The 15,912-nt window shown below is 47.6% G+C and overlaps 1 protein-coding gene across 1 annotated transcript in view; it reads left to right on the plus strand.

The window, feature by feature from the left end:
- The window catches only part of LOC115459662 (ubiquitin carboxyl-terminal hydrolase 10-like), a 185,700-nt gene that overhangs the window by 20,922 nt on the left and 148,866 nt on the right, over positions 1–15,912 (plus strand). The window contains exon 2 of the mRNA XM_030189467.1: positions 5,628–5,696. Coding sequence (XP_030045327.1) covers positions 5,628–5,696 — 69 coding nt within the window. The remainder of the gene's footprint in view (positions 1–5,627; positions 5,697–15,912) is intronic.

Below are 15,912 nucleotides of genomic sequence, written 5' to 3' on the forward strand. Positions count from 1 at the left end.
CCTCTGTGAATCCTAGGATGGCTAGTACCAAAAAGCCTGCTCGAGCCTTTCCTTTGCATGACTCCATCCAAGAGCTTATTTCGGCTCAATGGGCTGACCCCGAGGGACCTTTGAAAGTTTCCAGGGCTATGGGGCAATTATACCCTCTGAGTGAGGAGCATATGGCTCGCTTTGCTATGCCTAAAGTGGATGCCCTAGTCACAGCTGTGACAAAGAGAACTACCCTCCCTGTTGAAGGAGGTGTTGCCCTGAAGGATATTCAAGACCGTAGACTGGAATCAGCACTTAAACGGTCATTTGAAATTGCAGGTCTCATTATTCAGGCGTCTGCATGCAGTTGTTATGCTGCTAGAGCCTGCCTGACTTGGTTGCAACAGGCAGTGGAACAGCCCGGTGATGGAGCGGAGCCCTTTTCAGATGTGGCTCCGCGGATAGAGTCGGCCTTGTCCTTTCTTGCTGATGCCCTTTATGATATTGTCAGAGCTTCGGCTAAACACATGGCAGTAGCAGTGGCGGCTCGCCGTCTTCTTTGGCTAAGGCATTGGGCGGCGGACATGGCCTCTAAGCAAAGGTTGGTGAAGTTGCCCTTTCAAGGCCTTCTCCTGTTTGGTGAGGAGTTTGGAGAAAATTGTGAAGGGCCTGGTTGAGGCTAAACCCCAGCGCTTGCCCGAAGATAGGCCTCGGCCTTCCTCTAAGGGTGCGGCGGTCCACTCCTCTTACAGACCTCGCTTCCGTGAAGCTCAAAGGTACCACCCAGGGCGTTCTGCTGGGTTCACTTCTCGTGTCCGTTTTCAGCAGAGGAACTCCTTTCGCTCGGACAAACGTTCCACAGCCACTGGCTCAAGGCCTGGAGTTCAGGGGCTCTCAATGATGGTGCGCCGGCCCTCTCCTCGAGTCCTGTCATCGGAGGACGTCTTTGCCGAGGAGTGGGCCAACATTTCCTCAGATCAGTGGGTCTTGGACCTGATCAGAGACAGTTACAGAATAGTTCGACGCCCCTGTAAGAGACGTGTTTGTGGAGTCCCGATGCGGTTCTGCCGCCAAACGGGCGGCGGTAGAGGAGACTTTGCAAGGTCTGATTCAGATAGGGACCGTGTCCCCGGTACCTCCCGCCGAACACGGCTGCGGCCGCTACTCCATCTACTTTGTGGTGCCGTAAAAAGGAGGGTCTTTTCGCCCTATTCTGGACTTAACAGAATTAAACAAGTCCCTGAGAGTGTGGCATTTTCACATGGAAACCCTGCACTCCGTCATTGCGGCGGTACAGCCAGGAGAGTTTCTCACGTCTCTGGACCTGGAAGAAGCTTACTTGCACATACCAATTTGGCCCCCGCACCAGAAGTTTCTGAGGTTTGCGGTGATGGGAAAGCATTTCCAGTTCCGGGCCTTGCCTTTTGGCCTCACCACAGCTCCCCGCACCTTTTCGAAGGTTATGGTGGTGGTAGCTGCCTTTCTAAGGCGAGAGGGTATTCGGGTTCACCCGTACCTGGACGACTGGCTCATTCGAGCAAACTCTGCTGCAGAGAGTCAGCATGTAACAGCCAGAGTGGTCTCAGTGCTTCAATCTCTTGGCTGGGTCGTCAATTTGGCCAAAAGTCACCTGACCCCCTCGCAGTCTCTAGAATATTTGGGGGCCAGCCTCGGGGTATGTGTACCTACCCGAGCAAAGGCGGTGCAAGCTTCAGAATCAGGTCCGTCTGCTCCTGAGGATGCCCTGCCCACGAGCTTGGGACATTGTCCAGCTGCTTGGATCGATGACGGCCACCATGGAACTGGTGCCCTGGGCGAGAGCGCACCTGAGACCTCTACAGTATGCTCTACTCCAAAGATGGTCTCCAGTATCTCAGGATTATCAATGCAGACTCTCTTGGCTCCCTGCGGCCCGACTCAGTATGGAGTGGTGGCTCTCAGACAGCATGCTGCGGCGAGGAATGCTGCTGGCGCTCCCCGATTGGTGCCTAGTGGTGACAGATGCCAGCCTGAAAGGCTGGGGCGCACATTGCAAGGGGAAGCATGCCCAGGGTCTATGGACACCCGAGGAGTCGGAGTGGTCCATCAACTGCCTAGAGTTGAAAGCGGTGTTTCAGGCGTTTCTGGAAGGATTGGCTGTCAGAGTGATGTCAGACAACACGACAGCAGTGGCCTACATAAATCGACAAGGCGGCACTCAGTGCAGAGCTCTAGCCGCGCAGGCCGAACAAATTTGCCACTGGGCCGAGCTGCATCTACAGTTTCTGTCGGCAGCTCACATTGCAGGTCAGAGCAACGTGCAAGCCGATTATCTAAGCAGGCATCAGATCGATCCAGCGGAGTGGGAACTTGCAGACGAACTATTCCTGCAGATATGTGCCAAGTGGGGCAAGCCCGTGATGGATCTAATGGCGACAAGCACCAATGCTAAAGTCCCGTGCTTTTTCAGCAGACGGAGAGATCCTCGCTCGGCGGGGTTGGATGCCTTGGCTCAACCCTGGCCTCCGGGCCTACTGTATGTGCTCCCTCCGTGGCCCTTGATAGGGCGAGTGCTCCTGCGGATTCGGCTGCATCCAGGAGAAGTGGTTCTCGTCGCCCCGGATTGGCCCAGGAGGCCTTGGTATGCGGACCTCCGACAGATGTTCATAGAGGATCCCCTTCAGTTACCTCTGGTTCCCAACTTGTTGTCACAGGGTCCGGTGACCTGGAGGACGCCTGCTGATTTGGTCTTATGGCCTGGCGATTGAGAGGGCGCAATTGAGAGACAAAGGCTATTCCAATAAAGTAATTTCCACTCTCCTGCAAGCCCGCAAGCATTCCACTTCCGTGGCTTATGCCAGGATTTGGCGCCAGTTTGAAGTCTGATGTGCTTCCAAAGAGATCAAACCAATGCGGGCTCCTGTCTCGCCGATTCTGGACTTTTTGCAGATGGTGTACAAAAAGGCTTGGTCTATAATTCCCTGCGGGTGCAAGTGGCAGCGTTGGCCTCCCTGCGTGGCAAGGTTGAAGGCGTGTCTTTAGCTGCTCATCCAGATGTGGCACGGTTTGTTAGAGGGGTGCTTCGGCTCCGTCCTCCCGTGCGTGCACCTTGTCCAGCTTGGAACCTGGGGCTAGTGCTGAAAGCCCTTCAGGGTGCTCCCTTTGAACCACTTCGGCGTGCTTCATGGACAGATTTGACATTAAAGGCCATCTTTTTAGTGGCCATTACTTCGGCGAGACGGGTGTCAGAGCTCCAGGTGCTGTTCTGTAGAGACCCTTTTCTGCAATTTTCAGAGTCCGGGGTTACGGTTCGGACCGTGCCTTCCTTCTTGCCTAAGGTGGTTTCAGCGTTTCACCTAAACCAACTTATTTTCTTGCCCTCCATTGTCAAGGAGGAGTTTCCAGAATCTTTTGGGCAATTGCACCTGTTGGACGTGCGCAGGACTCTGCTGCAGTATCTGTGAGTTACTAACTCTTTCAGGACCTCTGATCATCTGTTTGTTTTGCTATCAGGTCCTCGCAGAGGGTCTCCAGCATCTAAAGCCACTATTGCCCGCTGGCTCAAAGAATCTATCTTTTCAGCTTATTTGCTTGCCGGCCGGCCTCCGCCTGATGCCTTTAAGGCGCATTCCACTAGAGGAATTTCCTCTTCTTGGGCTGAAACTGGAGCACTCTCTCTTCAAGAGATTTGTAGTGCAGCAACATGGGCTTCTAAGCTCTTTTGCTCGACATTACAGGGTGGATGTGGCTGCCAGGAGGGACGCACATTTTGGAGCGCAAGTGCTGGCGTGTGGTGTGGCTTTTTCCCACCCTATCTAGGGATTGCTTTGATACATCCCATCTGTAATGGCTGCATCTGCTTGATGACAAGGAAGGGAAAATTAGGTTCTTACCGTGATAATTTTCTTTCCTTTAGTCATAGCAGATGCAGCCATGATCCCTCCCTGTCTGATTGCTATCTGCTGTAAATCTATTTCAGGTTCTGTTCGTGTTTCCTGGAGATTCCTGGAGATTCCGTCCTTGGGAGAAAGTTGGAAAACAGTCTTAAGGATTCTTGTTCATTTAAAGGAGGATGACTTAATTCCCTCCAGTTTCATGTTTTGGAGGATGAGTTTATTCCCTCCAGTTATGTCTCAGTGGAGGATGAGTTATGCCCTCCGGGTGGATGTTTCATTCCCTCCATTCTGAGTTAATGCCCTTTGTTGTAGGGCCATCGTTCGCTGTGAGGAAAGCTCATGTTATTCCCATTGCGGTTTGCCATACTGTTTTGGAAGCTTCAAATACTGAGGAGAGGCGGTGGAGCAAGCTGGTATGAGGCACTGAAAAAAGTGTGCTCTCTATCTCCCTCTGCTGGTTGATGAACACAACCCATCTGTAATGGCTGCATCTGCTATGACTAAAGGAAAGAAAATTATCACGGTAAGAACCTAATTTTCCCATTCCACTAGCAACATTCCATGTAGAAGTCGGCCCTTGCAGATCACCAATGTGGCCGCGCAGGCTTCTGCTTCTGTGAGTCTGACATCCTGCACGTACGTGCAGGATGTCAGACTCACAGAAACAGAAGCCTGCGCAGCCTTCTACATGGAATGTTGCTAGTGGAATAGCAACATTCCATGTAGAGTCTCCAATAGTAGCAACATTCCATGTAGAATCTCCAATAGTATCTATTTTATTTTTGTTACATTTGTACCCCTCGCTTTCCCACTCATGGCAGGCTCAATGCGGCTTACATGAGGCAATGAAGGGTTAAGTGACTTGCCCAGAGTCACAAGGAGCTGCCTGTGCCTGAAGTGGGAATTGAACTCAGTTCCTCAGGACCAAAGTCCACCACCCTAACCACTAGGCCACTCCTCCACTGTTGCTACTATTTGAGATTCTACATGGAATGTTGCTATTCCACTAGCAACATTCCATGTAGAAGTCGGCCCTTGCAGATCACCAATGTGGCCGCGCAGGCTTCTGCTTCTGTGAGTCTGACGTCCTGCACATACGTGCAGGACGTCAGACTCACAGAAACAGAAGCCTTTGCAGCCTTCTACATGGAATGTTGCTAGTGGAATAGCAACATTCCGTGTAGAATCTCCAATAGTAGCAACATTCCATGTAGAATCTGCAATAGTAGCAACATTCCATGTAGAATCTCCAATAGTAGCAACATTCCATGTAGAATCTCCAATAGTATCTATTTTATTTTTGTTACATTTGTACCCTGCGCTTTCCCACTCATGGCAGGCTCAATGCGGCTTACATGGGGCAATGGAGGGTTAAGTGACTTGCCCAGAGTCACAAGGAGCTGCCTGTGCCTGAAGTGGGAATCAAACTCAGTTGCCGAGGACCAAAGTCCTCCACCCTAACCACTAGGCTACTCCTCCGTCACACCTTTGCCTGCAGTTTGTGGAGCTTTGCAACTGCATCTGCCACATCACATGCACACACCGTTCTCTGGTGAGAAGTATATCATTTCTGGATCTCAAGCACATTTGTAGAGGATAAAGACCTCTATGCAGTTATATATTTCTTTTATTGGTGATGGTCAAGGATGGGTCTACTTGAGAAATAGTTTTGTTTGATTTGATGATTATGATGTTGATAAAAAATTAATACCAAACTGTCTTGTAGATTATTCTATATAGAGTTTGCTACCCTGCAACTTTAATGCATTTTTCTCTTTGCAGTATATTTTTGGGGAGTTCAGTCCTGATGAATTCAATCAGTTTTTTGTGGCTCCTAAATGCACAGTTGAGGTAAGATTTTTTTTTTTACTTTCATTAGTAGAAGCTAAACATGGGAATTTGATAGGAAACTGAAAATGTGAATTGAGAGAAGAAAGAGAATAAAACCTGGTTGCCAACATGTTGAACATATGGCTGTTGAGGTAACATTTCAAATATTTTCTGTATTTTGTGAATTGCAGTTGAGGTGAATATAGCACTGCAAATAAAACTGGATTAAGTGCCTTTCAGCTTTTTCCATTATGCTCTATCCCACTATTCCAGGACAAGTGGATAGTTATGTCCATTGACCAGCAGGTGGAGATAGAAAATCCAGAACTGAGCACTACTACCTAGCCATGTGCTAGCAGCCCAGTTCCTCAGTATCTTCTGTCTCCAGCAGGTGGATGGACATACTTCGTTTCTCTCTGTGTTCCAGTTGGTTTCTCCTGGTCCAGTTGGTGACTGGTTCCCAGTTGAGTCACACCTGAGTGGTGCTGGGTCCCTGTCTTGCTCCCACCTGGAGGCTTTCTTCTCTTTATTTTCCTCCTGAGCCTCTCTTGTGGCAGAGTCTGTGCAGCAACCAAAAAAAAAAAAAAGAGAGAGCCACGTTTCTTCTGGCCGTATCGGAACGGCCAAGGGTATGTCATTGGCGGTCTCCGCAAGGCGACAGTTGTGGCTCCGGGCGTGGTCTGCGTATGCGGCGTCCAAAGCCCGGTTGGTCAAGCTGTCCTTTCAAGGGAAGTTACTATTTGGCCAGGACTTGAGTAATCTGGTGAAAGAGCTCGGAGAGTCTAGACTAGAGAGCTGCACGGCTTCCGTCCCCGCGGGAATCCCGCGGAACCCGCGGGATTCCCGCGGGGACGGAGGCAGTTCCTGCGGGGTTCCCGCGGGGATGGAAGCAGTTCTGCGGGGTTCCCGTGGGGACGGAGGCAGTTCCTGCGGGGTTCCCGTGGGGATGGAACCAGTTCTGTGGGCTTCCCGTGGAAGTGTAAGCTGCACCTGCACCAGCCTCTCATCTACCGAATGCCAATTTATTTGAGTGCTGTCTCCTCCTCCTCCTACTCCTCCTCTTCTTCCTTGCTTTAATAGCATAAATGTGGAAAGTCTTCCATTAAGGAGGTGGTAGAGTCACAAATGATGACGGAATTCAAAAAGGCATGCTAACCTTAAATGGCTGCATGTGTGTGGATATGTCAAGTGACACTTAGATGGCGACTCTGGCTGTGATGAACTAGAGCTGATACCTGGCAGACTTGTATGGTCTGTGTCTCATACATGGCAATCTGGTGTAGGATGGGCTGGAAAGGGCTTAGGCAGCAACTTCAGTGGCTGGAACATGAGGACAGTGCTGGACAGACTTTTATGGTCTGTGTCCCACAAATGAGAACATGAATAGGCTGGAGTGGGCTTCGATGGCAACTCCAGCAGTTGGAACATAAGGTTGGGGCCAGACTTCTGTGGTCTTTGTTCCAGAAACACGAAAGAAAGACCATAATCAAGTATATAATATCACACTCGTTGATTTAATGATGAATTGATCATGAGTGTGACTATTGGGCAGAGTGGATGGACCGTTCAGGTCTATTTGCTGTCACTTACTATGTTACTATTAATCCTCTTTGCTCCCAGGCTGGTGCACAGACCTCAGCTCTGACACAGGCACGAGAATCAGATGTCACCTGACCTACTGGCGCGTGCATGTGGCGACCTCTCAGCACACACTGCCAGTGAATCAGAGACAAATCTTACATGTGCGCACCAGAGTGTTCCAAGTTCCAACTTCCGTTCCTTCCTTGCCTACAGTGCTGTGGCTCAAATCCAGAGAGAGACTGAGGGAGCTGACTGGAACTTTCTTTTATGTACTATTAAATTCTTATGGGGATGGGTGGGGATGGGCTAAATTCTTACGGGGATGGGTGGGGATGGGTTAAATTCTTGCGGGGACGGGTGGGGACGGGTTGGGATGGTTTAAAGTTTTGCGGGGATGGGTGGGGATGGGTAAGATTCCAGTGGGGATGGGTGGGGACGGGTAAGATTCGAGCAGGGACGGGCGGGGATGGGTAAGATTTCTGTCCCCGTGCAACTCTCTAGTCTAGACCCCAGCGGCTGCCTGAGGATCGGCCTAGGTCGTCTGGTCGGCAGGCCGGGTTCTCTCGTCCTCTGTTTCAGGACAGTAAGAAATACAGACCAGGTCGCCCAGCCTTTGGGCAACGGCCTAAGTTTCAGCCCCGTCAGTCGTCCTTTCGGGGGGACAGTAAGGGGACCGGCAAGTCAGGTCGAACAGGTCCTCCTGCCTGACAGTTGCAATGATGGTGCATTGGTCCACTCGTTCAGTCCGATAGGGGGACGTCTTCAGGCGTTCCAGGACGCGTTGTCTTTCATCACCTCAGATCAGTGGGTGCTGGACATCCTGCGCGACGGTTACTGGTTAGAATTCTGCCGCCCGGTAGCTCCTCTCTTATAGTCTCCGAGTCGAGGTTCTGTCCGAGAGGCACAAGTTCAGTCCACTGTTCAGGTGTTACTGTCTCTTCAGGCCATTGTGCCCTTGCCACTCGACGAGCGCAGACAGGGGCGGTACTCCATCTATTTTGTGGTCCTCAAAAAGGGAGGCACGGTCTGGCCCATTCTGGACCTCAAGAGTGTCAGCAAGTGCCTGTGGGTTACGTACTTTCGGATGGAAACCCTCAGTTCCGTCATTGCCTCCGTGCGGGAGGGCGAGTTTCTCACCTCTCTTGATCTCAAAGAAGCGTACCTTCATATTCCAATTTGGGGCCTTCATCAGCAGTTCCTTCGTTTCGCTGTACTGGGTCTGCACTTCCAGTTTCGGGTGCTCCTATTTGGTCTTGCTACAGCCCCACGGACCTTCTCCAAAGTGATGGTAGTGGTGGTACCTTTACCTAGACAACTGGCTAGTTCACGCATCGTCCTACCAGGACAGCTTGGAAGCGACTTCCACGGCTGTCAGGCTGCTTCAGTCCTTGGGATGGGTGATCAGTTTCAAAAAGAGCTGCCTGATCCCCTCTCAGTGCCTGGAATACTTAGGTGTTCTATTAGATACCCAGCGGGCTCAGGTCTTTCTGACCGACACGTGGCGGGTGAAGCTGGTGAGGCAGGTATGTTCCCTTCTGTTGGCCGCCAGGCTACGGGTTTGGGACTACATCCAGCTTCTAGAGTCCATGACTACGACCATGGAGGTAATTCCTTCGGTGCGAGCTCACACGCGTCCACTTCAGAGGTCTCTGCTCTCGCGCTGGTCTCCGGTGTCGGAGGCTTACCAAGTCAGACTACCTTGGACGTTGGAGGCCAGACGGAGCATGAGATGGGTGGCTCTGCCCTCAGTCTCTGGCTCAGGGAATGTCCTTTCCCATTCTGCAGTGGGAGGTAGTGACAATGGATGCCAGCCTGTCGGGCTGGGGGGCCCATTTCAGGGGCCATTTAGCTCAGGGTATGTGGTCACCGCAGGAGTCTCGCTGGACCATCAATTTTCTGGAGCTTCGGGCGGTGCAGCTAACTGTGAAGTCGTTTCTCCCATTCCTGAAGGGGACGGCGGTCCGAGTCTCCTCTGACAATGCGACGACTGTAGCTTATATCAACAGGCGGGGGGGGGGGGGGGGGGGGGGGGGGGGGGGGGAAGGAGACCCGCAGCAGCAGCAGCCATCTGGCCAGGGAGTCTGGCCTCATGATGGTCTGGGCGGAGCGGCACCTGTCTTACCTCTCAGCCGCCCACATTGCAGGGGTCCTCAATGTAGAAGCCAACTTTCTCAGTTGTCATGTTTTGGATCCCGGCGCATGGGAGTTGTCTGCTGCGGTGTTCCAACTAGTGGTGCAGCGTTGGGGCCTTCCTTGCATGGACCTGATGGCCACGAAGGACAATGGCAAGGTTCCACAGTTCTTCAGTTGTTCCAGGGAGCAGAATTCATTAGGTCTGGATGCCCTTCTTCAACTATGGCTGATAGAGGGAGTCCTGTATATCTTTCCTCCTTGGCCAATGTTGGGCCGTCTGCCGAGAAGAGTAGCGACTCATCACGGCAGAGTGACTTTACATTGTTTTACTACTGTTTTATTACAATTCTATTAACTTTGTATTTCAAATTACTATGTAAGCCGCATTGAGCCTGCATTGTGTGGGAAAGCGCTGGGTACAAATGTAATAATAATAATAATTTTGGTGGCTCTGGACTGGCCCAGGCGTCCTTGGTATGCCGACCTCATCAGTTTTCTGGATGGCCAGCAGCTGTGGCTTCCACAGGAGAGGGGTCTTCTCCGGCAGGGACCGGTAGCCATGGAAGATCCCTCCCACTTTGGCCTTATGGCCTGGCCCTTGAGAGGTCTCATTTGAGGAAGAAGGGCTATTCGGATTTGGTTATTACTATCCTGGTTCAGGCTCGCAAGCGATCTACTTCTTCGGCCTATGCCTGCATCTGGCGTATATTTGAAGATTGGTGCGCGGAAAGGGGTTTGGATCCCTTTAGTGCTTCGGTGGGCAGCATCCTTGATTTTCTGCAGCAGGGGGTGCACAAGGGCTTAGCGCTGGGGTCCTTGAAGGTCCAGGTGGCGGCCTTGGCCTGCTTCCAAGGGTGCTTGCGCAATTCTTTGCTGGCGGCTCTCCCAGATGTGGTCTGTTTTCTGAAAGGAGTGGGTCGTCTTCGACTGCCCTTCTGGGCTCCCTGCCCTGACTGGGATCTCAGTCTGGTGCTTGGAGCGCTTCAGCGTCCTCCCTTTGAGCCTGTTCGTCAGGCTTCCCTGAAGGATCTTACTCTGAAGGCGGTATTTTTGGTGGATATCGCTTCGACCCGTCGCGTTTCTGAGCTCCAGGCGCTCTCTTGCAGGGACTCCTTTCTCCGTTTTTCAGAGGGGGGTGTCTCTACTAACAGTGCCGTCTTTTCTGCCCAAGGTGGTCTTGGAATTTCCTTTTAATCAGTCGATAGAGCTGCCTTCCTTTCATCGGCAGGACGTGGGGAGCCGGTATGCGTCCTTGCGGCTTCTGGATGTTAGAGTTCTTATCCGGTATCTGGATGTGACTAATGAGTTTCGTCGCTCGGATAGATTGTTTTGTTTGGTAAACGGAAGTTGGGCCTAATGGCCTCCAAAGCGTCCATTGCCCGCTGGTTGAAGGAGGCGGTGTCGTCTGCCTACCTCCTGACAGGGAAGGCTTCACCTTTGCGATTGATGGCCCACTCGACTAGGCGTGTGGCGACGTCGTGGGCAGAGATGTCTTTGTCTTCTCCGGTAGAGATTTGCAGGGCGGCGACATGGTCGTCGTTGCATTCTTTCAGCAAGCATTATAGGGTGGATGTTGCTGCGCGGTCAGATGCGTCCTTTGGGGTGGTGGTCTTAAGAGCAGCAGGGCTGATAATTACACCCTCGCAGGGATTGCTTTTGAACATCCCACTTGTCCTGGAATAGTGGAATAGAACGTAATGGAAGGAGAAATTACCTGATAATTTTCTTTCCATTAGTTCTTCCTACTATTCCAGGAGTCCTCCCGGTGTTTTCGGCCTATTTTGCTTCTGACTGCCCTGCTCACTGTTCTGGATCCTGTCGTTGGTTTTTGGGGTTTCTTTTTTGCCTTGTTTGTTGGTTGGTTGCTGTTCATGCATTTAGGTTGGTTTTCTGCTGGCTTATGTACAATACTGAGGAACTGGGCAGCTAGCACGTGGCTAAGTAGTAGTGCTCAGTTCTGGATTTTCTATCTCCACCTGCTGGTCGATGGACATAACTACCCACTTGTCCTGGAGTAGTGTGAAGAACTAATGGAAAGAAAATGATCAGGTAAGACCTAATTTCTCCTTATCTGTTCTTTTGTTTTATTTACAGAACTTATTTAAAATCTGGCAATCAAGACCTTTAGAAACACTTTAATAAATAATAGACACAAAAACTTAAAATGGCTAAACCCTCAAATTACTACAATGATCATGCCACAGAACCAGAAGCCACATATTAGATATTCATTTCTAGTCACAACTCAAAAGGTAGGGAATTCCAAGCCTGTAGAACAGTCACCAAAACTCTTTTACCATGTAAAGACTTGTGGAACAGTTTTAAAAGAGGGTACTTCTAAAGAGCCTGTTGTGATGATAGCCTTATATTGGCAACCATATTCTTCTAAGAAAGACAAGAGATTGAATAAAGGCATTGGGTGATGAGTAACCTGGTGAAGAATGAAAAGAATTGATGAAGTAATCTTGCAGCAGCATTTTGAACAAGCTGCAGGATCCACAGTGAGGCAACCAATAGTCTGAAGTAAATAGCATTAGAGTAGTCAAATGCTGGGGGTTATTGTAGATTATAAAACTGTCCTCAAGTCTAAAGGATGTAAATATAGCTTTAAGCACCATATGCACAATGTGAAGGAGGATGTGCTAACAGTTACAGTAGTGGCATTTAATTTTTGAAAGGGTAACTATGATAAAATGAGGGAAAAGCTGAAAGCAGCAAAGGTTAGGACTTTAAATTAGTCATGGACATTGTTTAAAAATACCATTTTGGAAGCCTAGACCAGATGTATTCCACATATTAATAAAGGTGGAAAGAAGAGCAAACGACAGTCAGCATGGTTAAAGGGAGAAATGAAAGAGACTGTTAGAGCCAAAAGAACGTCTTTAAGAATTTGGAAAAAAAAAATTCAAACGAAGAAAACAGAAAGCAGCTTAAACACTGGCAAGTTAGATATAGAACATTGATAAATAAATAAAGAAGGCCAAAAAGGAATACGAAGAGAAACTTGCTTCGGAGGCAAAAACTCATAGTAATAACTTTTCCAGGTGTATCAGAAGCAGAAAGCCTGTGAGGGAATCTGTGGGACCCTTTGATCATCAAGGAGTAAAAGGGACACTTGGAGGACAGGGCCATAGCAGAGAGGCTAAGTGAATTCTTTGCCTTGGGCTTTACTGAAGAAGATGTAAGAGATCTACCGTTACCAGAGATGGTTTTCAAAGCTGACGATGTGGAGGAACTGAAAGAAATCTCATTGAATCTGGAAGCTGTACTGAGCCAAATTGACAAAGAGTAGTAAATCACCGGGACTAGATAGTATACACCCCAGGGTACTGAAAGAACTGAAATATGAAATTACAATGCTGTTAGTAATCTGTCACTTGTCGTTAAAATTGTCTGTAGTAGTACCTGAAAATTGGAGGGTGGCCAATGTAATGCCTATTTTTAAAAAGGAATTCAGGGGTGATCCGGGAAATTACAGACCGGTAAGCCTGACATCAGTGCAGGGCAAAATAGTAGAAATTATTATAAAGAATGACATCACTGAATATATAGGCAAACATGGTTTAATAGGACACAGTCAACGTGGATTCAGCCAAGGGAAGTCTTGCCTCACCAATTTGCTTCATTTCTTTGAAGGTGTGAATAAATATGTGGATAAAGGTGAACCGTTGATGTAGTGCATATAGATTTTGAAAAAGTGTTACATAAAACCCCTCATGAGAGACTCCTGAGAAAATTAAAGAGTCATGGGATAGGAGGCAATGTTCTGTTGTGGATTTGAAATTGGTTGGAGGGTAGGGTTAACTGGCAATTCTCTTGATGGAGGAGGCCGAATAGTGGAATGCCCCAGGAATCTGTACTGGGGCTGATGCTATTTAACCTTATTAATGCTCTGGAAATGGGATTGAGTAAGGTAATTAAATTTGCAGACAACACAAAACTATTCATTGTTACTACGCATGCAGATTGAGAAAAAATGCAGGAAGACCATAGGAAGTTGGAAGATTGGGCATCCAAATGGCAGATGAAATTTTATGTGGACAAATGCAAAGTGATTCACATTGGGAAGAATAATCCAAATCATAGTTACTTGATGCTAAGATCCACCTTAGGAATCAACACCCAAGAAAAAGGTCTAGGTGTTGTCGTAGATAATATGCTGAAATCTTCTGCCTAGTTTGTGGCAGTTGCCAAAAAAGCAAATGGGATGCTAGAAATTATTAGGAAAGGGATAGAAAATAAGACAATATTATAATGCCTTTGAATCACTCTATGGTGCGACCGCACCTTGAGTATTGTGTGCAATTCTGGTCGCCTTATCTTAAAGATATAGCGGAATAGAAAAAGTTCAAAAAAGGTGACCAAAATGATAAAGGAACTCCTTTCATATGAGGAAAGGCTTAAGAGGTGCGGACTCTTCAGCTTGGAAAAGAGACGGCTGAGGGAGGAGGATATGATTGAGGTCTACAAAATACTTAGTAATTAGAACGGGTAAATGTAAATCGATTTTTTTTTTCACTCTTTCAAAAAGTACGAAGACTAGGGGACACTCAGAGTTACATGGCACCACTTTTAAAATGGACAGGAGGAAATATTTTTTCACTCAATGAATAGTTAAGCTCTGCAACTCATTGCCAGAGGATGTGGTATCAGCAGTTAGTGTATCTGGGTTTAAAAAAGGTTTGGATAAGTTCCTGGAGGGAAAATCTGTAATCTGCTATTGAGATAGACATGGGGAAAGCCACTGCTTGTCCCTGGGATCAGTGGCATGAATCTTGCTACTGTTTGGGATTCTGTCAGGCCACTGCTGGAAGCAGCATACTGGGCTAGATGGATCATTGGTCTGATCCAGTGTGGCTGTTCTTATGTTCTAACTTTATTTTCCAAATACAGCCAACTCCCCTCATACAACTTATACCATTAACAGTTAAAAAAAAAAAAACTTAACCCCACACACTCACCCACCTCTCCCCTTAGTTCATTTTCTACATCACTCAGATTCCACTTTGTGCTACCATTTGAACAAACCTTTAATCTCCCTTTATAATCAATATTGTAAGAGACAATATAAAATGTTTCAGCTGTGTGGCCAACTAGTACCACCTACAGTTATGTACCACCAACCTCCCTCTTTTCCTACTTACGCTACTCTTGGGTGCTTTCTTTGCCTTATACACTGCATAACTTCCCGCTGAAGATTGCTCAACATTTCCCAAGGGTCTGTTATGGGCAACACCTAAAACAGATATGTTATCCTTGGTTCCACATTTGATAGTTGCAATATGTCCCCACAAGGACAACAACTTCCACTTTCCGCAAATCTGTCTTTATGTTCCTTCAGAAATTTGTATTATTTAATTACTATTGAAAATACCTTCATAAAATTTGTTTAAATGAAATAGTTCACACCAAAGATATGATCACACAACTCACAACTGCTGCCATGCCTAGCTCCATTTTGTGATAGATTCCTTTCTATAGGACTCACTTGGTTTTACTAGCATAAAGCAATTAGCATGCCTTTGCTAGGTGATACTTTGAATGTGGTGAGAAGTTGTAGGCTTCCATTTTATAGACTGTCCATATATTGGAGAAAGTATGAAAAGGGCCAACAAGTTAATAAATGGAATACAGAGGTTGATATAGGCAAATGTATTACCCTTAAAGGTTTGATAATTTGATATTCTGCTTATCATTTGAAAACATAAAGAAGATTCCCAATAATTTAAATTAAGGTCTAACACAAAACAGTAATTTGAGAGAAACTGAATTAATACAAAGAAATCACCTAAGTTAGAATATATATCAAACTGAAACAAAAACATATGCTACTTCAGGAAGAGTCTCCAATTCACAGAAAAGGACTCCCCCATGAAAAACAATTTACACAATTAACCTACCAACACAGACACACAAGGACAATACATAAGGGAGAGGGGCTGCTCATGACACGAACTGTGCTGGCCTACATTTACAGCTTTTCAGAACTTTCACAAAAAAAAATCCTGCTGGAATAACCGGGTCTTCAAGGCAAATCTCAGTTTTTTTTTTACCATCGGCTTTACGTCGAATGTCGGGTGGTAGCTTGTTCTATAAGCATGTAAGTGCAGCACATTTTGTAGTATCCAATTGGATATCAAATATGGAAGACACTGTCAATAATGAAAGATATGATGATCTTACTGGACAAGTAGAACAATGAAGAAGAAGCAAACAAGCTAAATATTGTGGCTAACCTGTATACAAAGCCCTCTGTGTCAGGAGAAGAATCTTAAATTGGATCCTAAAATAGATTGGAAGCCAGTGTTTATGAAGCAAAGCTGTGACATGATCATATTTGGCTATGTTATACTGTAACATAATAACTGTGTTTTGAATTGTCTGAAGTCATTTCATGGCCAATGCACTAATTCTGGCAAACAGAACTTTACAATAGTCTGTGATTAGCAACCAGAGCAAGTATCGGGATTCACTTCATTTAGTATGAATTTGATTGCACAAATATGCCTTAAATGAAAGAGAG

The sequence above is a fragment of the Microcaecilia unicolor genome, unplaced genomic scaffold (assembly GCF_901765095.1).
Source record: "Microcaecilia unicolor unplaced genomic scaffold, aMicUni1.1, whole genome shotgun sequence".
NCBI classification, from domain to species: domain Eukaryota; kingdom Metazoa; phylum Chordata; class Amphibia; order Gymnophiona; family Siphonopidae; genus Microcaecilia; species Microcaecilia unicolor.